The 24775-nt window shown below is 37.0% G+C and overlaps 1 protein-coding gene across 2 annotated transcripts; it reads right to left on the bottom strand.

Annotated features, from left to right (window-relative positions):
* Positions 1-1995: 1995 nt before the first annotated feature.
* Positions 1996-23819, bottom strand: LOC128243912 (meiosis inhibitor protein 1-like). 2 transcript variants are annotated; one of them, XM_052961924.1, is made up of 23 exons: positions 23648-23819; positions 21274-21344; positions 20650-20749; positions 20122-20256; positions 19656-19848; positions 19233-19367; positions 16893-17053; positions 15849-15973; positions 15149-15254; positions 14560-14671; positions 14325-14373; positions 12034-12155; positions 10430-10561; positions 9973-10092; positions 9464-9566; positions 8629-8718; positions 8028-8153; positions 7552-7685; positions 7074-7277; positions 6253-6331; positions 4038-4141; positions 3246-3368; positions 1996-2833 (listed from the first exon to the last, which is right to left on the bottom strand). In XM_052961924.1, exons 3-23 carry the CDS (start codon positions 20706-20708, stop codon positions 2723-2725), a joined length of 2523 nt encoding a protein of 840 aa, XP_052817884.1. In that variant the 5' UTR covers positions 20709-20749; positions 21274-21344; positions 23648-23819; the 3' UTR covers positions 1996-2722. The 2 variants fall into 2 exon arrangements, with proteins under 2 accessions (XP_052817884.1, XP_052817890.1); XM_052961930.1 differs by lacking the exons at positions 19233-19367; positions 19656-19848; positions 20122-20256; ... (1 more) ...; positions 21274-21344; positions 23648-23819 and adding an exon at positions 18657-18667.
* Positions 23820-24775: the final 956 nt, after the last annotated feature.

Raw genomic sequence — 24775 nt, 5'->3', positions numbered from 1 at the left:
CATATAGTACTGGTCAACTTACATGTCATCGAAATTGATGTTTTCAATACTAGTATAATAATGTTCATATAATTATACGATGTTCCTGATGCCACTAGCCCGAATAACCGGTAAATTGGTGTATACCTATGACGCGGGCCGGTTACGTTTTCGCATATATACGAGTATAAGAAAAAAAAATTCAAAACATCCTAGTGAAGAGGGCAGTCCTTTTAAAAAGGCGATTTAGGAGACTTAATTTAAGAATAACTATTTCACTGAAATGTCTCCCAAATGCATAAGTTAAAATAGTTTATACGCCTGGCATAATCACCCGTTTTCTTTGAAAATGTTCATCAACGGTTACCGAACTGTCTTCGGTATATCCAACTGAAAAGATTGCATACTCACTATTTTTCTCTTACGTCATATTTCGATCATATTATGCCTTAAACTTCGATTTATTCATTATTGGACAACAAAAAGGCGTTCAGGTGTCAGCTGTCAGTAGGCGTTCGACATTAACACTTGGACCTTAATGCTGGTGGCAGTAACGAAGGGCAATAACTCAAAAGTTAGCTAAAATAGAGTCTAGTTCTTGTACAATGCACTTTCTCTCATTGTACTTTACCATTGTCGAGTTTTTATTAAATGCCACCCTTTAGTTTTAAAGTTCAGCTCCGGAAAACAAGGAATGGGAACAAAGGGCGATAACTCTTTGAACAGCTGCAATAGAGTAACGATTCTTCTACACTTCAATTCCTATTATTGTGTTTTATCATCGTATGACATTCAATTTAATTCGATCTGGAAGTTTGGTTGTTAGGCTCCGGACAAGAAAAGGGTAACAAAGGGCAATAACTCCGTAATTAGCTAAAATCGTGTTATGGTTCATCTACACTGCACTTCCTTTCATTGTACTTTTACACTGTATGAACAATTAAATTCCATCCAGTACATTTAACTTGTGGCCCGGAGAAGGAACTGTAATAAAGTGTAATCACTCTGTAATAAGCTATAAAAGAGTTATGGTTCTTACAAACTGTTCTTCTTTTTATTAAGATCTATCATTGTATGAAGTTGTATTGAATTCCATCCAGCAGTTTCAAGTTATGCTCTGGACAAGAAAAAATAATGAGGGACATTAACTCTGCAATTTGCTGAAATAGAGTTATGGTTCCTTTACACAGGACTTTCCCTCATTGTACTTTACCATTGTATTAAGTTTAATTTATTCCATCCAAATTGTTTTAAGGTTATGCTCCAGACAAGTAAATGTAACGAAGGGCAATAACTCTGTTATCAGCTGTAATACTGCACTTCCACTTATTTTGTTCTAAATCATTGTACATGTGTATTAAGTTCTATTGAATTTCATCGAGTAGTTTTGAAGGAATGCTTCGGACATGGAAAAGTAACGAAGGGCAATACCTCTCTAATTGGCTGAAATAGTGTACACTGCACTGCCTCTCATTGTGATTTTTCATGTATGAAGTTTTATAAAATTCCATTCAGCAGTTTTCAACTGGATATTTTACTTTTGAGAAAGAATGTCCTCGAAATTTGTAATAGAAACTCTTTTTACTGAAGGTCAGCTGCTATGGTTTGAAGCAATACTTAGTTGTCTCAAGAAAGTATTTAAAGAGATTCCGAAGAACATTGAACAAGCTAATCATGTTTATTTCTAAATAAAATGAAGCAATATTTAATGATACCCTGTAACATTATTTTAGCTAAACCATATTCATTAAGAAATATGGTATATGTCAATGATATACAACATTTGCATAATCAAACAAATGAAAGCATTAATATTAAATTAAAACATACGTAAGGCATATTTTAGCAACAACTTAAGTAATACTCATCATTGTTTCCGAGTACAGTTGAACAAACAGAACCAATAATGAAAGGCAAGTACATGTAAGACCATTTCTGAAAACCTGAGTAAATTGACTGGTTAAGGGATGGCAAACTTGAAGTGCCAAGTTTTTGAGTACATACACCAGATGTGCATCTGATTTCTCAACAGCTATTTATCTATACAAAACATTTACAGCATTTGGTATTTCATCAAAATTTAAGAGCCTTCTTTTACTCCCGAGTTTTCAATCCGATTTTCAAAGGTTTCATATTTTACACAACTTGCAACTCCAGGGTGAGGCACATTTATATAATCAATAACCAACATGTTATAGCCACACCAGATAATGCTATATGCAAAATTTCTAAGCTCAAGGCCTTATAGTTTTAATATTTTTTTTACAAACCAACATGGCTTGAAGGAATTTCATAAAGTATCACCAAAGAAACATTTCTGTGAAGTTATTTTTGAATCTAGAGGTTTATGACAAAGAGATTTTCAAAGTTTTCTGTATACAAATAGCAATAAAGTGAAAACTAGATCACTTGGTCAGCCATGTTTTTTTTACCAACCAACACTGATTGAAGGAATTTGATAAAGCCTCCCCCCCCTTGTTATGCCACTCAAAAAAAGAATTCAACAGTAATATTGTTGCCAGTGACATGTACAACTATTTTAGTTTCAGTAAAGATTATATAATTAATTTCAGTGTTTTTTTTGTTATTGCTTGTATGCATGGTCAAATAATGATATGTTCTTAATAATAAACACATCTTAGAGTGTTCATGTTCTGCAAAGTATTCCTTTTATAAGTATCTTCCTACAAAGTCAACCGATGTCTTCAAATGGCATAATCATAAAGGCTGCATTGATGGCCTGTTAAACTTCCTGTGGAACATTCACACTAAATGCACTGGCACATGAACCAATTTTTCTAAGCACAACACATTCTTCCGCTGTGAGCTTTGATTGGAACTTCTTGAGCAGGAGCTGAAACAAATGTTAAAATGTTCATTTGGTTTTATACATATAAGTACATAATGTATACTTAGAGATTTTAAAAAAACATGTAACATATTCTTAAAAAACTATTTTTGATAAACGAAAATATATTCACTTTTCGCCTATCAAAAAATGTTTCCTTAAATGTATTGCGTTTTTTAAGTGTCTCACTGTGTTTTGTCAGACAAGTTGGTGACATTTGTAAACAAGTGTAACTTGTTAACTCTGACCGTGAAATTTATAATGATAATGACAGTTACAAGACCATTATTGATATTTGACATTTATATCCCTGATGTAATATATTGAAATTGAATTAGCATTTACAAGGTACTGAAAGAAAAAATTGTTTGATACCTGTTTTAGAAAAATTGCCCCTAACCCCAAAGATTGCACATACCTGAGCCAGCCTGGAGTTTCCATGTGAACCATGATTCTGCCCTTGGTTCATAACTGTGACCAGTTTCTCCACTAAACCATCATAGTGCTGGAGCTGGGTACAGGTCTCCTTACTCTCCACCAACTGTTATACACAGCATTATAATATATACATGTAAACATTATTGAATGTTTTAATAGGCATAGAACAGTACTCATTTCATTTTCGTTAGTGAATCATCTAAAAGGCAGAACTTGACAAACTTTGGTCTAATGACTGGCAATCAAGGAGTGTTACTCAACAAACAAGCAAGTACCAGTAGGTGATGGAACTTGATCTAGAATTGCAGAGGTAGAAAATAAGCACAAGTCTGCAAGTTTGTAAAATGCTTTGCTAGGCTTGTTCAATGATTATGTTTTGTATCATAACATGGGTTTGTTATAATATTAAAGCCATGTAGTAACTGCAACATTATACTGCAATGAATTCATTCCTCCTGCTATTTTTAGTTGCCAGAATATGATAAGGCCAGCCAGCCAACACAGATGGTTAGTTAATCTCTTGTAGCTGGTGCTGTACCATCCTCACCAGTATAATATGTATCAATAAAAGTTAGAACACAATGTTGTCATTATGAATAACATGACAGTAATTATTAATAACATTACAGTAATGTAAGAATTAGAGCCTCTTCATCGTACATTACAGTTTCAATGACTAGAACTGCTTCCCAATTTAAATACCCTATTGTGACCTCACCATATGCTTGTATAATAACAAATGCAAGTATTTAATGTTTTGTTAGCATATTACCATGGTGATTAGCTGGACTTGGTGGTCTGTGAGCGGCACGTCACTGATATCCAAAATCACATCCAAAAGTGTTAGGTTCCAGGGCTGGCTGACCAACTCACAACCTGTGAGGGGGGAAAATAGGATAAGACTTTAAATAGGATATATATTAATATATATGTATGAGTTATAACCTTGTTGGTTTAGGAATGGTGATTCTCATACAAACTAGTTTGAGCCCTCAATAGACTCATGTTACAGTGAACTGGTGTACCACTGACTTTTCCAAGGCAGTTATCCCATCATTCATCTTTGAATGTATTTTGATGACTTTGTGGTCTTTTATATTTGCCATTATATTAGCTGTTTTGGCCTGATTTTGTATTTTTCCCAAAGTCGACTTTTTTTCCAATTTGCAAGGCACAGGCGGTAAAAATAATTAAAAAAAAAATCACTGGGGCAAATTAAAGAAACAGAAAATAGTAATCTTATAAAATAAAGAGCAGTCTGCAATTTTACAACTATAAACAAAGCGTTCAATGTTCATGATCAATATTTTTTAAATAGCTGCTTTCAATATGCGAGAGGCTGTGGGTTCTATCCCACCCAGGTTTTTTTTTTCTTATGGCCTCTCAAATAGGACACAGTACTGGTTTCTGCCCAGGGATAGACTCAAGAGTAATTCATATCAGCTTTCTACTGTTTTCACAACCCAGCTAAAATAAACTAGAGATTGCTTTTTTGAAAAAGTGCATGTCTCCCCCATTGTGTGGTCGTAGGTGAGAAATAATCAATGATGGATCCCAAAATCAATAGGGGCCATCAACTAGTCATGACTAACTGGCATACCAAGTATGAAGTTCCTGGGTGTAAACGTTCTTGAGTTATTGAGCAGAAACCGGTTCTTCACCTCAAGGTCAGTGACCTTGACCTTTGACCAACTGATTGCAAAATCAACTAGACATCATGACCAACCTCACTTCAAAGTTTGGTGAACCTAGATCAAAGCATTCTCCTGATATTGCACGGAAATATTTTTTTACATTAGAGGTCACAGCGACGTTGACCTTTGACCTTGTGACCCCCCAAAATATAGGAGTTTTCTAAACCTCATGATCAACCTCCCTACCAAGTTTGGTGAACCTAGGTCAAACCATTCTCAAGATATTGAGCGGAAATGTTTTTTACATTGGGGGTCGCCGCGACCTTGACCTTTGACCTAGTGACCCCAAAAACAATAGGGATCTTCTACACCTCATGACCAACCTCCCTACCAAGTTTGGTGAACCTAGGTCAAACCGTTCTCAAGATTTTGAGCAGAAATGTTTTTTATATTTGGGGTCGCCGCGACCTTGACCTTTGACCTAGTGACCCCAAAAACAATAGGGATCCTCTACACCTCACGACCAACCTCCCTACCAAGTTTGGTGAACCTAGGTCAAACCATTCTCAAGATATTGAGCGGAAATGTTTTTTACATTGGGGGTCGCCGCGACCTTGACCTTTGACCTAGTGACCCCAAAAACAATAGGGATCCTCTACACCTCACGACCAACCTCCCTACCAAGTTTGGTGAACCTAGGTCAAACCATTTTCAAGATATTGAGCGGAAATGTTTTTTACATTGGGGGTCGCCGCGACCTTGACCTTTGACCTAGTGACCCCAAAAACAATAGGGATCCTCTACACCTCACGACCAACCTCCCTACCAAGTTTGGTGAACCTAGGTCAAACCATTCTCAAGATATTGAGCGGAAATGTTTTTTACATTGGGGGTCGCCGCGACCTTGACCTTTGACCTAGTGACCCCAAAAACAATAGGGATCTTCTACACCTCACGACCAACCTCCCTACCAAGTTTGGTGAACCTAGGTCAAACCATTGTCAAGATATTGAGCGGAAATGTTTTTTACATTGGGGGTCGCCGCGACCTTGACCTTTGACCTAGTGACCCCAAAAACAATAGGGATCTTCTACACCTCATGACCAACCTCCCTACCAAGTTTGGTGATCCTAGGTCATGCGGTTTTCCAGTTATCGATCGGAAACGAAGTGTGACATACGGACGGACTGACGGACTGACGGACTACCGGACTACCGGACTGACGGACAGGGCAAAAACAATATGTCTCCCCCAGAGAGGGGGAGACATAATTAGTATTAACCAACCCTTAGTAATGTTCTGTTGAAATTATTTCATAGCGTAAACAATCGATAATAGGTAGGAATTATATACCTAGTTCTGGGCATTCATCAAGAAGGTATTTCAGCAGTGCCACCATACAGCTGACCGCAGCAGACGACACTTCAGATTCCTGCAAAAATACAGAGATACAAATCTTAATCATTTAATCGAATAGGGTTATTAGTACTGCGTTTTGATCCAGAAGGTTGTATTCGACTGGAGTGGATTTTGTGCAGATTTGGATTTCATGAGGCGCTAGCGGAGCGAAATCAAAATCGGCAAAAATCCATCAAAACGCAGAACTAATAACCCTTTTATCATATACATTACTGGTTAGATCACTTAAAATCCACATGTTTTCATTATAAATGTCATTTTAACGACACACTATTTTGTTTTATGATGTCATTTTAACATCGCGCAACGATAGTGGTGGAATATGGCCGTATTGCACTGGAGTGGAATAATGACTACAATATATACTATAATAAACTTCAATAGCATGAATGCAAATTCTCAATGTCATACTTGTGTTCAAATCCCTGGCCTGAGAGCATGGGAGATTTGGTTTTGACTATTGTGTGATGAAACAACCGACCAGATCTCACACATTGTTACTCTTGCAAAAACCGCCAAAAGGAGATTCTCTCGGTAGTTTCGCCCTTAAAGATCTAAAATGACTGCCTTAGGCAGCCTTTAGCCTTTTTTTTAAAAATCAAGTAATTGCAAGATACATGAGATCATGTGTCTGGCTAATTTTTAAACTATGCGAGTCGCAATCAAACTCTTAACATGTCAATATATTGATATCTACAAAACCTTTCACCTTCAAACATTTTTTAACAACTTACAAATACAGATTTTCTACCAACCTGCAGGCAAAGCTGCTGAAGGTATATGTGCAGTGCCCTATACTGCCCCTCATCAAGCCGGCCTGTGAGGGATATTGCCCCATGAGACAGGCCAGTTCTGTACACCGCCCCCAGGAGACCCACACTGGCAGTGTGACGTGACCCACTACACTGGGTGACAATCGTGTACAGTCTGGTCAGCTCCAACTCCAGTGGCACTGAACACTGCTCAAGACAAATGGTCAAATGTAAATGTAAACCTTGAAGGGATAGAAATAAAGCCTTTTCCTCATACAATATTATGTCAATATTACAGCATTTAAGTACACCAGATATAAGCCATTATTCTACAGTGGGTAATATCTTCTTCTGATCCTCAATGTCCTTTGGTAAAATATATATCTACAAAAAGCTCCAACATAAATTTTTCAACGTCTACTTTCTGTGCATTTAAATTTTGCAATCCATGACCTATTGAAAACGTTTCTGTGTTACTAACCTTTACGTCTGGGTATGAGAGTATGCCTGTCAGTATGTCCGTGGCAATGGAGAATATCTCATCCCCATATCTCCCATCAAGACAAGCCTGCAGGTGCCCTAGGAACCCATCATGTTGACACACCATTGTACACACTGGAAACATGTAACACAGTAATAGCATGTTCTTCTAAACATTAAAATGATGAAAATTTATGACAATAGTACCATATATTGCTTGAATTTAATACTCATGATTTTTTATCGCTCAGACTGTGAATTTACCGCTTACTTATTAATATACCTCCATTTTGATTTGATAATCAGATGTTGTGAATTTTAAAAATCTTGATACTGACTCAAACAAACAAAATTTGTCTGATCTGTCTAATTTTCACCAAACATAAAATGCTTTTCCTGTAATCTGCTATGCCTGCTCACTACATGGTACATTAAACTGAGGCTAATCAAATGTTTTTCATAGAAACCCCGTCTTACCTGGAGGATGGTTTGCCTGCTCCCTTGTCCCATGAAGGGTGGACAGGGTAGCCAGAATGACCAATAGACACACCCTCTTCACCTCTGTACTTAGCCCCTCAGACTTACCTCCAAGGGTGTTTAAAACTGCAATAAAGACACACACAATTTATGACAGGGTTCTGAGTGCTATGGTCTCATCTGCCAATTTTCTGTGTAGTTTCATTGTCAAGACTTTATGTAATAATTATTTTTGTACCAATGACTTAAAGGGTCTATACCTCAGATGATCCCTAAATTGGCAAATACAGTTTTTCTTCAAAACAAGCCCAGAATTTTCAATACGAGCTAGTATGAGGTGGATAATACGCCACTTTACATGATTCAAAGAAAATTTTGTCGCTGTCTCAGATGAGTTTACCCTTTTAAAAATAGTGCATAATGGTTTCCCAGTTTTTAGCATACAAAATAATATCAGTTTTTGACCAAAAAAATTTCTTGCAATTGTATCATTTGGTTTCTAGTCCCTTAAAGCTACTTAATTTCAAGCTAAGTCAAAAGCAGTCAGTTTAGAAGCATTATATCAATGACTTCTGCTGAAGATTATAACATTGTTTACTACCATGGTAGATGACTTTGACGTCAACAGAGCACTGGGGCCGAACTTCACATAACATCAGCAGCACACACAAGAGGCTCGTTAGGTTGTGATCTAGAAAGATATATATAAATAAGTTAATGCCAAAGATGGTTTTAAATAAATAAAGCAGAATGTTCCAGAGTGAACATCACAGATCGTCTACAGGCAGGTATGTTAATAACAGCATCCAAGAGTGAATGCCAAAAATGGTCTACAGATAAATAAAGAGGGAACGTCAACTAACATCTACAGGTGTATAAATAACAGCGTCCCAGACTCAACGCCAATGATTGTCTACAGATATATAGAATAATTTTTTTTTATCTGTAATGTAAGTGATAGTTAAACAAGTTATTTTAACATCAGCCTGATAATGATACACAATGTTATGTGATAATGTCAAATGGTGCACAGAAAAAACAAACATTTGTCAAGCTTGGTGATGACAAATCAAACACACATGTATACAAATGTAAGACTTTTTTACCACCACCATGATGAACTTCATTAAACATTGCATTGTAGCGACAATCATAAAGTGTTACAGTTTTTAAACCTGCCGTAAACTTGTTGTGAAGAACCATTTACAATGCTTGGGTGACAACCAGTACAAATCATTGAAATATTCAGCTCTGAGCTGGGCCTGAACCCATGAACCTCTGATCCAGAATTTGATACAAAAAAGTTGTCAAAATGGTAAATCTGTGAGAGTGCAGCTTTAAAACCTGAAAAAAGAACAGATTTACTAGAGCCTTGTACCTCATGCATTATTTCACAGCCTCCACTTTTAAACATTTCAATAAATGTTTAAATTTACCTTCTGATTCTGGACAACTCTTCAGGAATATTTTCGCAACTGACTCGGACACCTTTTCAAACAAGACATCGAAATCTTCCCATCTAGCGTCCTTCTGCTGAACCTTCAAACAAATCATGCAATATCTTGAAACATTTATGATCATACAGGGATTTACCATTTTATTCAGGTTCTTTGAATAAAAATACTGGTTTATTAATAATTTCAACTCGGGTCTAAAAACACCAAAACATGTTGAAAACGCTTATTAAGATGATATTTTGGTAGGTTGGCAATTAAATCTTAACTTTCTGTTTTTAATTGTAAAATTATAATCAATACAACTTTAACAACAAATGCTTGTAGAATCATCCATTCACACATGGATCAGGATGTTTGTCTGTTGTTTGTTTTATTTAGGGTACAAAAATAATTAGGTTAGCCGAAGTTTTTTTTGGTCAAGAAAGGGCAGATTCTCCGAAACACAAAATTTGCGATATTGATCATGCACAAGGGATATTATACATTACATTATGTGAAGTGTCAGCCCCGAGACTAACTTCTGTGATATCCGATCTGTAGCCAAAAAGTGTTTCACACATCAACATAGCCTTGGAAACAACGTCAATGCTGCCTGAAGTTAGAATCCTCTGAAAACAAGACATACATCTATATAATACTATTTCAAAATTGAATCTGATCAGAGTCTTATTTGAATCTATGACCTATACCTCAAATATTGAAACAAATATGATGACTTCATTGATTTCATAATGTAAATCCAAATAACACTAGTTTTATTTTTTTCCATATAACAAAACATTCTTATGCATGGTCATTATGGATGTCACAATTGTGGCTGTATTTGTACAATAATATAAAGAATTCATTAACAGCATCAAGATTAAAGATTAGGTACCAAATTATAAAAGAAGTATTTTTTCACAAGCCTGGGCATGTGGTGATTTTTATCACAGATCAACTTACCAGCAAGGCCATCATAAATGCCTGACCCTGGGCCAACTGTAGAAAGGCATTCTGGTCAGTATTTCTATTATTCTCCACACATAGCAAGTCAACAACTTCCTCCTTGTTGGCATGGGTCAGGAATGCTAGTAGCTGGGGAAAAAAGGAAACACTTTATGTATTATACTCACTGCAGGCGAGTATTAGAAGCTATATATTATATACCTGTAACATATCAATAGAATAATGCAGGTAATACAGATAAAGAAGGGCATTGCCTTGATTTAATATAAACAAAGAGGGTCATGGTTAAACGCTGATCCCATCACCCCTCTAGCAGCCTTGTCATAAACTACCAACACCTACAACAGAATGTCTACATGTTCCAGCCAGTATAGGATCCAGGAAATCCCAGTGTAGCAGCACGGGATTGTGTGTGTACCAGTCCTCCATTCTCCCCTCCATCAGCCCAGCCACACTACCAACACCTACCACAGAATGTCTACATGTTCCAGCCAGTATAGGATCCAGGAAGACCCAGTGTAACAGCACGGGATTGTGTGTGTACCAGTCCTCCATTCTCCCCTCCATCAGCCCAGCCACACTACCAACACCTACCACAGAATGTCCACATGTTCCAGCCAGTATGGGATCCAGGAAGACCCAGTGTAACAGCACGGGATTGTGTGTGTACCAGTCCTCCATTCTCCCCTCCATCAGCCCAGCCACACTACCAACACCTACCACAGAATGTCTACATGTTCCAGCCAGTATGGGATCCAGGAAATCCCAGTGTAGCAGCACCAGATTGTGTGTGTATCAATCATCCATTCCCCCTCCATCAGCCTAGCCACACTACCAACACCTACCACAGAATGTCCACATGTTCCAGCCAGTATAGGATCCAGGAAATCCCAGTGTAGCAGCACCAGATTGTGTGTGTATCAATCATCCATTCTCCCCTCCATCAGCCTAGCCACACTACCAACACCTACCACAGAATGTCCACATGTTCCAGCCAGTATAGGATCCAGGAAATCCCAGTGTAGCAGCACAGGATTGTGTGTGTACCAGTCCTCCATTCTCCCCTCCATCAACCTAGCCACACTACCAACACCTACCACAGAATGTCTACATGTTCCAGCCAGTATGGGATCCAGGAAGACCCAGTGTAGCAGCACGGGATTGTGTGTGTACCAGTCCTCCATTCTCCCCTCCATCAACCTAGCCACACTACCAACACCTACCACAGAATGTCTACATGTTCCAGCCAGTATGGGATCCAGGAAGACCCAGTGTAACAGCACAGAATTGTGTGTGTACCAGTCCTCCATTCTCCTCTCCATCAGCCCAGCCACACTACCAACACCTACCACAGAATGTCCACATGTTCCAGCCAGTATAGGATCCAGGAAGACCCAGTGTAACAGCACGGGATTGTGTGTGTACCAGTCCTCCATTCTCCTCTCCATCAACCTAGCCACACTACCAACACCTACCACAGAATGTCCACATGTTCCAGCCAGTATAGGATCCAGGAAATCCCAGTGTAGCAGCACAGGATTGTGTGTGTACCAGTCCTCAATTCTCCCCTCCATCAGCCTAGCCACACTACTAACACCTACCACAGAATGTCTACATGTTCCAGCAAGTATAGGATCCAGGAAGACCCAGTGTAACAGCACGGGATTGTGTGTGTACCAGTCCTCCATTCTCCCCTCCATCAGCCTAGCCACACTACCAACACCTATACACAATCCAGCAATGTGGTTTAAAAGTTGCATTGAAAATCATCACATTCAAGTTTTGAGTACAAAGGCCAAACAATTACATTTCCTATTGTGCTTAGTAATGACGCTAAATAACACTTAATCAAGCTTAATTATATTAAATTTAAACAAGCCTTGCATGTCTTTTACTAGAGCCAGGCTTGCGCTTATAACAATGTCTGTCAGATGTACAGCCAAATCCTGTTCTTTCGATCACAGGAAGACTGATCATATAACTGTGAGCCATGAAAAGTTAAAGCATAATAGCATAATTATCTCCATGGTATACCTTGATACAATATGGTAGTCATGTTGATTACAAAATAGCAATATGGATACATATCACATACACATTTGTACAATAATCATGCCAACGAGAAAATCGACCACAGATAGTTTGAGCCAATGGGATATTTAAATCTAGTGATCTATTATAGTGCATTAAAGTACTCTGTACTATTTTCAAACTAAGGTTCTTTGGTTGCTGAAAATACAGAAAAGCAGAAGAGACTACAGTAAAACTGTGATCGCTCGAGGTCGCCAGGGACCGAGCCAAAACCTCGAGGGAACCGATGTTTGGAACGACCCGATTTTCAATTTTCCAGTTTGATATGAAATATCTTTCAGTGTATTTTAAGTTTGAAGTCGTCAAACAGACTGTTTACTAAGACACCGCTTATGTGTTGCGTTGTGGAAATCGCTAATGCACCAGTTATTTGTAACCACGGCCCCCCCCAGGTCCGGGGAATAGCCGGGACTTTGACTTTCGTCCAGCCAACCCCGGGTAAAATCCCCGCCCTGCGAGGACGAACTGATGGTTAAACCCCGGCCAAATGCCCCCGCACCCCAGAGACTCTATATAAGGCCCAATCTCGGCTTTATTTGGCGCTTTGACAAAACCACCGCGGTCACCCGGCCCTGCGGGGCCACCTGGAAAGTAAAAACACAGCCCTTTTCCCCGGCTATCCCCCTGGACCTGGGGGGGGGGGGGGGGGCGTGGTTACAATTGACTGGTGCATAATATGTTCAAAAGTTGACGTAAACTAAATGTAAAACGCAAAAGAAAAAACAATAAATGAATAAGTAGAAACGTTTATTTTAACAAAAAAGCACATTTTCGTATCAAGCAACATTTGAATGACAGTACATATTGTGGCATTAGTCAGATTTAAGTTTCGCAAAATCAAGGATTGTTGATAGGGCGCATCTTGTCGGTTTCGCGAATATGTTCAATCGTAATGAGACGTGACAGCGTACAGAGCGTCTGAAGATCACGGTCAGCATCGGCAGTGAATTCAAAGAACCTTTTGACCACATCTAAAGCGTTAACTTCTCGTCATTAACTTCTCATAATTATCATCTCAAATGCCCATATCAACTAATATCGGTCATGCGTTAACAGTGAAAAACGGCTTTTCACACCTTATCAAATTGCCTTTCAACTGTCATTGCAATTTTTACAACTTGCGAAAATTTTAACACCTAGCAATCGTTTGTTTATTTTGGAAAACGCGTTCGGGAAAAAGTGTGAAATTATGTCCTCGAGGGAGCCATAAGGTTTTGTGCACGATTTGTGTAATTGGGACCGAGGATATTGCTCGGCTGCTCGACATAATTAGGTTTCGATGCAGCGTGGGTATTTTTTATATGAAAACAAAAGGAAAAAAGTTCGGGACCAAGCTCCGACCTTGAGGGAACGCCCGTTCTCGAACGACAGCTTGTTTGAGGGAACGCAGTTTCACTGTATTACCTTTGCTCTGAATTCAAATAGATTTCTTTCTGTTTAAACTTGCCCAGTGAAGAGCATGGATACCCATAAGACAACTCTCCTGGGTTTAAACAGTACAGAGGACTCCTCCCCAGTACTACCCACAAAGCTGAACCCCATGCAAGGAATAGGGGGTCATTGGCACCATTTTAATTAACGTTTTTGGTGTGACAGGGCTGGTGTTTAAACCTGCCACCTCATCTCCAAAAGCGGATTCTCTGCAACAGAGCTTATTGGTGAGATCAATGCATAAAAGAGGATATAAATAATAATCCTCATTCCTACAAACCCTTTTTACAGAAGTGTTAATAGCAGTCTAAGAAGAAGCCTTTTTACAATAAGCTACATACATGTTAATTTCGCTACAAATTTCGCTTACCATTTGAAATAATGCAGCTAATATTACAGCTTCCAGCTACACAGACATACTGAAATAGAATACAAAGGTAAAGAAGAAATCTTTTGTGCAATCAAAAAGAAAATATATTACTATTTTCCAATGTTTTATCCAATTAATTTCTATTGCTAATTTTTCAAATATAACACAAGGCTGATTTCTTTTAGTATTCGCGCAAAACAAACAAACTTTAAGTGTTTCGCAATCAAATACTTACAGCTAGCAAATAAATGAAATGTTTCTGAGCTAAAGGAGATAACTGATCTACAGCACACTGGTGGTCCACAGTGGCTTGTGCCATGGCAGCTAATTGTTCAGGTGATAGGATCCTGGCATTGAAATAGAAATAACAAAAATAATCAAACTGAAACCAATCGTTGAAATCAACATGAACCCAGATTTTATACAAACTAACTGCAAACTCATATTCAATGACTTAAATGTTATTTCCTTTCTTTATTCAGCGCCTGATTCGATAACAAATTATGTATGTATGTGGGAAGTGGGTTATTTCAAAAAGTGCTGTCCCCTCACAATTAGTTCTTGACTTATCCCTTATGGGTTCTATATATTGGTGCATAAATATGCCCCAAAATTAACTTGTACAACAGGCTAAAAGAACGTGTACATGTGTATAACTTCCACAATCTCAAAAAAAAATGTATGAAAAAAACATTTTGAGATAATTTCCAATTTCATTTTTAATCTATTTTGGCAAAATAAGGGTCTGTAGACTAGCTAATTGAAAAATGAAACAAACAGTAGCTAATGCTTCATATCCTTTGAACTGTGCTAAGAGATCTTACCTATTTTCCAACTGCAGGTCTATATAGAGGAGGAGTAGATACGACTCCACCACTGATTGTGGAAGAACACTGCCTCCGAAAACTTCCTGCAGGTCTGCTACCTTCCCTGTTCAAGTATAAACCATTTCTTTATCATGCAACCATGTACCACAAATTATGAAAACCAGCATTAAAATTACTCTGCATCCATAAAACATCATTACTGACCTTAAGGTAACTATAAATTTATTGTGAGAATTTCATCCCGCCCGCCCCTCTTTTTTCCAAAAATGTAAAGCTAGGGTCTGTAATTGTGTATCGGTCCAGACCGTCCTGGCACAGGTTTTATTCATACCCATGTGTAGATGTATAACATTCACATTTAAAAAAGGAGAATTGTTATGATCACTTTCCAGGTTCATCTAGAAACACAAGTGTTTGTCCCTTATGTAATAAGGAAGATAATGAACACATATTCAAGGGTGAAACAGCCATCTAAAATAACAAAATAAAATGTCACCATTTAAAAAGAAATTTGGATGAAAATCTAGCAACTAATTTATATTGGCCTAACATTACCACCAAATTTCTGTTTTTCAATACAAGTTCAATATTTGTGGATTTTTTTTATCAAAATGCACAACAGACTTTAAGGATTCTCATGGAAATATGAATATATATATAGTCAATGTCTATGAAAGTAACATACCAGCTTACTTACAATCTAAGCCATCTAATGTGAACCTCCCAGGCATGTCCATGTTCGAGGGCAGCAGTCCTTTACTCTGACAACATATAAGCAGCAGGGACAGCACCTTCCCAATGGATCTTGTCAATATGCCGCTGCTAAAATAACATACATGTACAATTATTATAGATATAGAAAATAATATATGAACTTGATTTTGCATTTTTTTTACACAGATTTCCATAAAGTGTAAAAAGTTTGACGGTCAAACGGACAGGCAAATCTGAAGATTTCATCTTTCACCAAAAATATTTGTCTATCACAAACAAACAAAATAATATAGAGTAATCTTGTTACAAATTAATATGATACTTAAGGTTGACAGTTAATAATGAACCAAATGTTCTTTACATAACTTTCATGATTTTTTTTTTCAATGAGACTTATTTCTAAATACCTGTATGCAACAAAAAAATATATAAAAAAAACAACACACCATATCATATACTAGGTCATCTCTGGCATCAATAGCTTTCAAACTAGTACAATATGTCCGAATCGTTAATTTTTTTTTAGATGTCTTGACCAACTACAGCCGATGCATGTAAAACATTGAAAAGACTCTACTGGCCCCAATTTCTCGAAACTTCTTAAGTCCCTTATAACAGGATTAAGCTAATCTCACTATTTTTGTTGTTCTTTAAAATGTTTTATATTTACTTCTTCAAAGAATTTTAGAAATTATGTAGTAATAACCTGTATGATTATCAGAATAAGCCATTTTCTCTAAATCCTTTTTCAGTATGTATTATGGCAAATTGAAATAAGCGACTTAAGCCTGTTAAGCTTAAGAAGTTTCGAGAAATTGGGGCCTGATGATCAAATAATGCTTTACCATAAAGTTTAATGCCAAAATATGCTGGTCACCCAGGCCATTGTTTATAATTAAAGCTGCTGAATCAGTACACAATTTAATAGTCATGGCACCTGCAATCTAATACTAAGCGGCTTCTATTGTGTTCAGAACGAATATTGACATACATGTAGCTGCGCAATGATTGGTAGCTGAACACTTACTTAAACCGCTGTTTCAACTCTAGCAGACTGGTTAGAAAGCCAGCAGTCAACAGTTTATAGAGAAGTTCACTGGTTGCCATGGTGTCCAGGTCATCAAGGTCAGCCAGCAGGTTTAAACACTGAATGTACCACTCAGGGCTGTCACCTCTCTCCCAGGACAACTAGTGAATAAACAACACAAACATTAACAATATAGAGGGGTTCACTGGTTGCCATGCAGAGTTCGAATTTAGACTCGCATACTCGCAAAATGCGAGCGCCATTTGCGAATTGCCAGTGACTTTTGTTCAAGCTCGCAAAATTCTGCGAGTGGCATTTTCTAGACCACAAAATGTTAAAGGAAAGTAGAATAAACATGAACTTAACTCCACTACGTAGTCGAGTGTAAACAACCTATAAGTGGCATGTTTACACTACCAGAAGACCATACAGAGTCACGTTCTAGTAAGTTTTCAAAAATAGAACAAATACGGAAAAGGCAAAGTTTTATCTCGAATCTTTCCGGGATGCTCCGAGGCATGCATAATACAAAGTGAATCAAAGCTCAATCATTGGCTAAATTTAGCGCTTGTGCGCACTAAATGTAAACCCCATCAACCTTTGAATATATTTCCGCCCAACTGTCAAAGTGAATAGACTTCGTTGATCGTTATATTTCATGGTCCAAAGCATCCACGCTACATTTACTGTTGCTTATTTATTTATTTTAAATTTATAATGTTATTGTTTTTAATACTTATATACTTAATGAAATCTGTAGCGTGCTTGCCGAATGGGTATTACCCGATGGCGGTGGTAAATATACAAAGTGAACGATGTCAAATTATTAGACAGCTTTGTTATCAAAAAGCGGCCAGCATCTGATGAGTCTTTCCGTACCCCTCAAAAAGAATAAGCCATCAACAAGTTCTACTAGTCGAGTCACTCAAGATTGATACTTTTTAATATTCATAATATATGTCTATGTGTATATTTCTACTGTAATTAGACAATATTATAAGAGAATAAAGCAAATAATAAAATTGCAAGTTGATTTTTTATTTGCGAGTTGCTCCTCAAAGTTAAATTCAAACCCTGCCATGGTATCCAGGTCATGAAGGTCAGTCAGTAGGTTCAAACACTGAATGTACCACTCAGGGTTGTCACCTCTCTCCCAGGACAACTAGTGAATTATATAATAGACAACACATACATTATCACTATAGAGGGGTTCACTGGTTGCCATGGTGTCAAGGTCATGAAGGCCAGCCAGCAGGTTCAAATGTACCACACTGGGTTGTCACCTCTCTCCAGTACAACTGGACAACAAACGGTGAGGAAAATAAATAACTGGGCTATCAATATCTTATAACAATAACACAACATTGAAATAATATCAGATGGCTATAGATTTTAGGCTGTAGGCCACAGGTCCACAGACTTTGTTACCACAAATTAAACTCAGGTATTGTCTTTTTGACATGAGGGTTAAAAGAATTAATGTGCCAGAGATAACAAAATGGAATGTATGTTATAATGTGGTTTAAAATGGTGCTAATAAAATACCTAAATATGTTCATAAGATTGAAGCGTTATTGTAAATTCAAAAGCAAGCCAAGAAACCTTTTAATTAGTCGTGGTGAGGAACCGAACAGAATAGATTACTATAGATAATTAAACGGAGAAAGGATGTGTTTACTGAAAGACCCTGTCTTACTTTATCTACTACACCCAAATAAAAATTCATCACAAGAACTCAAAATTACCATCAGGAGCAAAAATTACCATCATGAGAGGGATACCCATATCATCTACAGAAGCCAAGACCGTGTGTGCAAACTTTTCAGAAACATTTGGTATTTGCATACATGCCATATTACTGGAAGACTTCACAGTGTATTTATGCCCAGAAAACCTTGGGATATGACACCATCTAGGTGGATTTTAATTCTGATTTTCATCATCATTAATCAATCTGGCATGGGCATTTTCAAGTTCTACTGTTAAAAGCATTTTATCTAAACTAGAACTTTATTTCAGTTGACAGTTGTTGTAAGAAAAATATTTTACAAAGCAATTCTATTTTACACTTTTCCCAATCACATACAATTGTTTTATTTCTGACTGAATTTTATTTACCATCCCATTCTAGGAACCTGGTTATGGAGCTAAGATCCAGGTAAAAGCAAGCCAAGAAATCTTTTAATTAGTCGTGGTGAGGAACCGAACAGAATAGATTACTATAGATAATTAAACGGAGAAAGGATGTGTTTACTGAAAGACCCTGTCTTACTTTATCTACTACACCCAAATAAAAATTCATCACAAGAACTCAAAATTACCATCAGGAGCAAAAATTACCATCATGAGAGGGATACCCATATCATCTACAGCAGCCAAGACCGTGTGTGCAAACTTTTCACTGGAACTTCCCGACTGGTCGTCCATATCTGGGACAGCAAAACTGCTCTCACACAATGAATGATCACCAGCACACTAAAACATCAACAAAAGGTTGCATACAGGTCAGTGAAAGGACTTGCTAAATGTTGTAATTAACATGTATACCAACTTTCATGTTATTGTCTTTTTTTAAACTTTTGAGTGATATTTAATACAAAGCCATTACATCAACTACCAGCATCAAGAATATGACAAACCCTTTCTTTGCAAAACTAGACTTAAGCTGAACTCCCCAAGAATTCTTAATATAATATATCACATTTAATATTTCTATTTTCAGATATGCTTTATGCATATACAGATATACATTTTTGTACCTACCTCTAAACACAGCTTTACACAACTGCTCAGCATTTCCATACATTTATGTGTCTGCTCAACCCGCATATGTCTGTCCCCTTGGCCTCTTTTTGTCCCTGACCTCTGACCAAGGTCAGCCCAGACATGCGTGGTTGCTTTGGTAACCAAGTCACCAAGGTCATCGAATGGAATTGGAGTCAGCAAATAATTTTTGCTGAAAGTGTTAAAAGCTACAGAATTCAGTTTTCACAGAGAAACTACACATAATTATTTCCAAATAACACAATACAGAATAAACTAATAATTATGCACACATGTTTTTTCAAAATAAATTCAGAGATAACCCATATTATATAAATGCAATCTTTCTCTGCCAACAAAATTAACTCCACAAGGAAAAACTAAAACTCAATTTTTTTCTGTGATAGCCCTGGAAAAATCTCCTAATATTTCTATCTTTACACCTGCGAAACCACACGATAATTACCTGAGCAGTGGTGTTAGTGTATCCATTGCCTGGTAGAAGACAGCTGGCTGTTGGTGCTCCAGCCCCCCTCGCACAACACACAGGCATTTCTGGACCACACCTGGGCTCACAAACAGGGGCATGTCACTCGGGTGTCTGGGAGGAAATGGACACAATTGTAACATACTGACTATTCCAATAGAAGTTAATGGATCATTTATAATTGAATGTCCCTTCTTTGTATATATAAAGTTGGTCTGTATATCAGTATATTTTATTAAACAAATAGTGTGTTATGACATCAGCGGTCCATATCATATTTTAGCCGGTCCGGACCACGCCAAACCTTGGCTAACACCTCGGTCCATAAACACCTTCGGGGGCTGACTGGCCGGTCCTTATAATGTCATATGACCCGCAGTGGTGTGTAATATTATTAAATATGTTCTAATGTAACTTATAACAGTTTCTAGACTAACAAGTAAGTTCTAACACTAGTACCGGGTAAGAATAAAATGCGTGAACAAGCCATCTCCATGCCAGTCTTACTTGGTGAGCACCTGTGCCAGTACGGAGAAGCCCAGCTCTAGTAGGTGAGGGTTCTTCATCTCCTTGGCAACCGTCACAGCTCGCAACAATGACTCCACACCTAGACATAAACATACAATAATGAATAAAAGTTATTCAGCAACATTTGGTATTTGCATACATGCCATATTACTGGAAGACTTCACAGTGTATTTATGCCCAGAAAACCATGGGATATGACACCATCTAGGTGGATTTTCATTCTGATTTTCATCATCATTAATCAATCTGGCATGGGCATTTTCAAGTTCTACTGTTAAAAGCATTTTATCTAAACTAGAGCTTTATTTCAGTTGACAGTTGTTGTAAGAAAAATATTTTACAAAGCAATTCTATTTTACACTTTTCCCAATCACATACAATTGTTTTATTTCTGACTGAATTTTATTTACCATCCCATTCTAGGAACCGGGTTATGGAGCAAAGATCCAGGTATCCCCTTTTGTATTTGTTTCTAATTGTATGTCAATCATTCATTAATTCTATTAAATGGGCTTGAAGCCTTTACAAATTAAAATTTCTAAAATGAAAGGGCCAGGCCTCTTTTTTGCGTTAATGCAGTAAATGACTTTCTCTAAACATTACCATACACTGCATGGCACCTCTTGTAGAACTGTCCGAGTCCCGATAAAGTCTTCAGCACTTTGAAGATGCTCCTAAAAAATAAGGTGACAATGTTTTTCAAAGAATGAATATTCCATACATTTGATAGCAAATTTAAACACATTGCATTTTAAGTCCAGTATTAGTCTGAGATAATATGAGCCGCATCACGCGATTTTGGGCCTTCGGACATAAATATTACAAATGAAATAATCATTAATAAAAAAATGCCAAAAATAATGATTTTTCTATGTTAATCAATTTCTTCCAAACTTCTTTCTTTTTAAGGTTTGTCATTGGTGAGTCATTTTCTCGACAATTTATGACCATTGGTTTACTCATGTTTCCATAGCAACCATGGATTTCGCCCCGAAATATTTTGCCTGCATTAATAGTCTGTGTTTAAAACTGCCAAATGTATTAAAAATACAAAACTGATTATTTTTATCTTAATTTATGGTCATTGAAGATTCTATGATAAGAAAAGAATTTAAATTATAAGCTAAATGTGATATTGATAAGTTAATTTTGCACGTCATTTGAATAATGTGCTTTCGTAACGACGTCATTTGAATGACGTCAAATTTAGTATTCAAAATGTGCAATACATGGTCTTACTTGTAAGCACGTATCTTACGCAATTTAAGTGATATCATCATGAAATTTTCAGAATATCTTCCTGAAATATAATTTCATTCAAATACCTTAAAACATTGTAATAGCAAATATATGTCCGAAGGCCCAAAATCGCGCGACGCGGCTCATATGCTCCTTGGTATCAATTTGGCAAAAATGTGTAAAAGAAAAAATAAACCACCCATTAATGATTTAGAGTATTCCAAGTGTGCATCTAATTTTCTGTTATAGCCACTTCCTGTTCCTTAATGATAAGTCAGAAAATTAACTGTCTGGAGAAATAACAATAGTAATTTTCAATGAAGCAGGCTACAATCATAACAAAGAATGAACATTTAAGAGCAGAGTAACAGTTCATGAATACTCAAACAAGAGTGCCGCACAGCAAACACCAACACCAGTCTGTCGTTTTCAGTCAAAAAAAAGAGGAATACCTCGACTATTATTTAAGTCAAATAGTTACGGGCCTTGCCTTACATGTGATTTTTTCTCTGGCGATTTGTATACAAAGTTTAATTTGAATATCTTGAATGGTTTTTGAGTCATTGCCAAGGTTATTTAAGTCTTTGCATGCTGACAAGGACAACAACACCACAGCTATGACAATACTTCAAACTTTTTTTTTCGAAACACAAAAACAAAACTCATAACATTTCATAAGGTACGAAATCAAAACAATGCAAACTCATCCGTGGTCATACTCCATCTGAAATGTTTGCTCCGTGTTCAAGGCTTCAAACAGAAACTCTGTCAAGAATCAGGTTTAGATATGACTTATATAGCTGAACATAATAAATGTCCTATAATGTACTAAAGTCAAAATAGTATTAGTCATAAAGCACATGTTCACTGTCAAATGTTGAAAACAAGGGTGTTGTGAAACTGTTTGTTTAGATTGATCCGAAATGTTAAAGCATTTTGATTTAAAAGTTGTATTAGCACTGCTTAGGTTAATGTTACAGATTTATAATCACTTATTCATCTAGTATAAACTTATTTATCTAGTATAAACTTATTTATTTTTACAACAATTGTAAATCAAGTTTGAACTTAATATATTAATCACTCTCATTGGCATGATGTTGCACGAGAGTGTGGTCTTGTGCTGTGAGGGAAACCAGAGTACTTGGAGGAAACCCACTTGTCTGGTTTGGTGACCACAAACTAATCCCACATGCCCCCAAGCAAGAATCGAACCCGGGTCGCCTAAATGAGAATCAAGTGCACCACTTATTCATTTAAGATCTGTTGAAACCAAGTGTTTCCACAAACTTCAGTAAGAGTCCTCTGCAACATCGTACAAAGCCATACAGGTGGCTGAGCAGTGACTTTTTTTAGAACTATTTTTACCGCATGTGCCTTGCAAAATTGGAAAAGTCAACTGTGGGAAAAATATAAAATCAGGCCAAAATGGCTAATATAATGGAACATATAGATGTTTTAACTTTTTTATGCATACATTATGCTGTGAAAGAGTAAGCCTTGTCAGGATTTTGTTTATATTTCAAAGAATTCATTACTTTTTTATTTATAAACGTAATCTGCATTTATCAAATTGGGAAAAAATGTTTGGAAAAATGGACAGTTTTTCGCAAGGGGAAACAGTCTTTAGAAGGCAGCAAATTGCACCAAAAAAAAAATCACTGCTGAGATACACATTTTAAACAAATACAAAATAAATAAACCTGACCACAATGACAGAAATGCATAGTGTACTTACCCACAAGGTCAGACTGCAGCACCTGGGGTCCATACGTCTCCCCGGCCACGGGGTCAAGTAATTGGGCAAGGACATGACACGCCCCCACCTGCAGCACTTCCTGTTTAGAGAGCAGCAGCCGCTTGATACAGGCCAGCAGACTCTGGTCCCCGGCCTGGACGGACATCAGGCCTGCAACCCCACCCACCCCCTGTATCAGCTTCTTCAACAAACCTGCACAATGGTGGAGAATCTTGTACCGTAACACATTTATGAAAGTTGAAAGTGAATACTCTCTATTGAACTATTAGGGTTTATTTCTTCATACAAGGATAATTTCATAAGCATCCTCCAGATACAACATGAACAATCTCTCAATATTATCATACATGCCATATCCCCAGGTGGAAGGAAAAATCCCCCAAAATTTTGATCCATCCCCTCGTCTCCCGATGGGAGATAAAAATCACCCGGAATAAAAAAAAAAAAATTATTTTAGAGAGATTTTACATCAGGCAATAATGACAAAGTGAAACCACAGTATGTGAGTGAAACTGAATGTAAAGAAACAACTCCACAAGGGTGAAATGACTGTTTAAAAAAGAGACTTGAACAACAAGTGATCAATTAATTTGTAGTAATGATCAAAGGCAAAAAAATATTACTATTTTGGAAAAGGAAGAAAATAATAATATTGATTTCATTCCATTATTGTCTGAACGTCATCATAGCTGATAGAACTAAGCAGATTTTTTTTATTAGACTTTGGAGGAAGGTAAATTTAATTTAATTGTCTCGGAAACATATTTTTCCAATGACATATTTTGTTCTGCAAGTGCATTACAGTATGACATGACAGTGTATCATAAGAATATGATAAATCATGACATAAAATAATTCTGTATAATGAAAAAGTTAGAGGTTTTCATAGCAAAATATATATGAATACATTGTTTCGTACTTGCATTTATAAATAATACTCTGAAATTTTGCCATCTTAGACCTGCTAAAAAAATTCTCCTGAATACTACCAAAATCCCCCTGATTTTTCAGCCTTTCTGAACAAATCCCTAAGAATGGTTCCCAGAAAAGAAGGCATGTATGAATTATTATAATTATATAAACAATGTCTGAACTTGATATGAACAA

This window comes from Mya arenaria, chromosome 2, assembly GCF_026914265.1.
Source record: "Mya arenaria isolate MELC-2E11 chromosome 2, ASM2691426v1".
NCBI lineage: Eukaryota > Metazoa > Mollusca > Bivalvia > Myida > Myidae > Mya > Mya arenaria.
The sequence above is the reverse complement of the archived record's forward strand: the minus strand, read 5'-3'. Positions and strand labels throughout refer to the sequence as shown.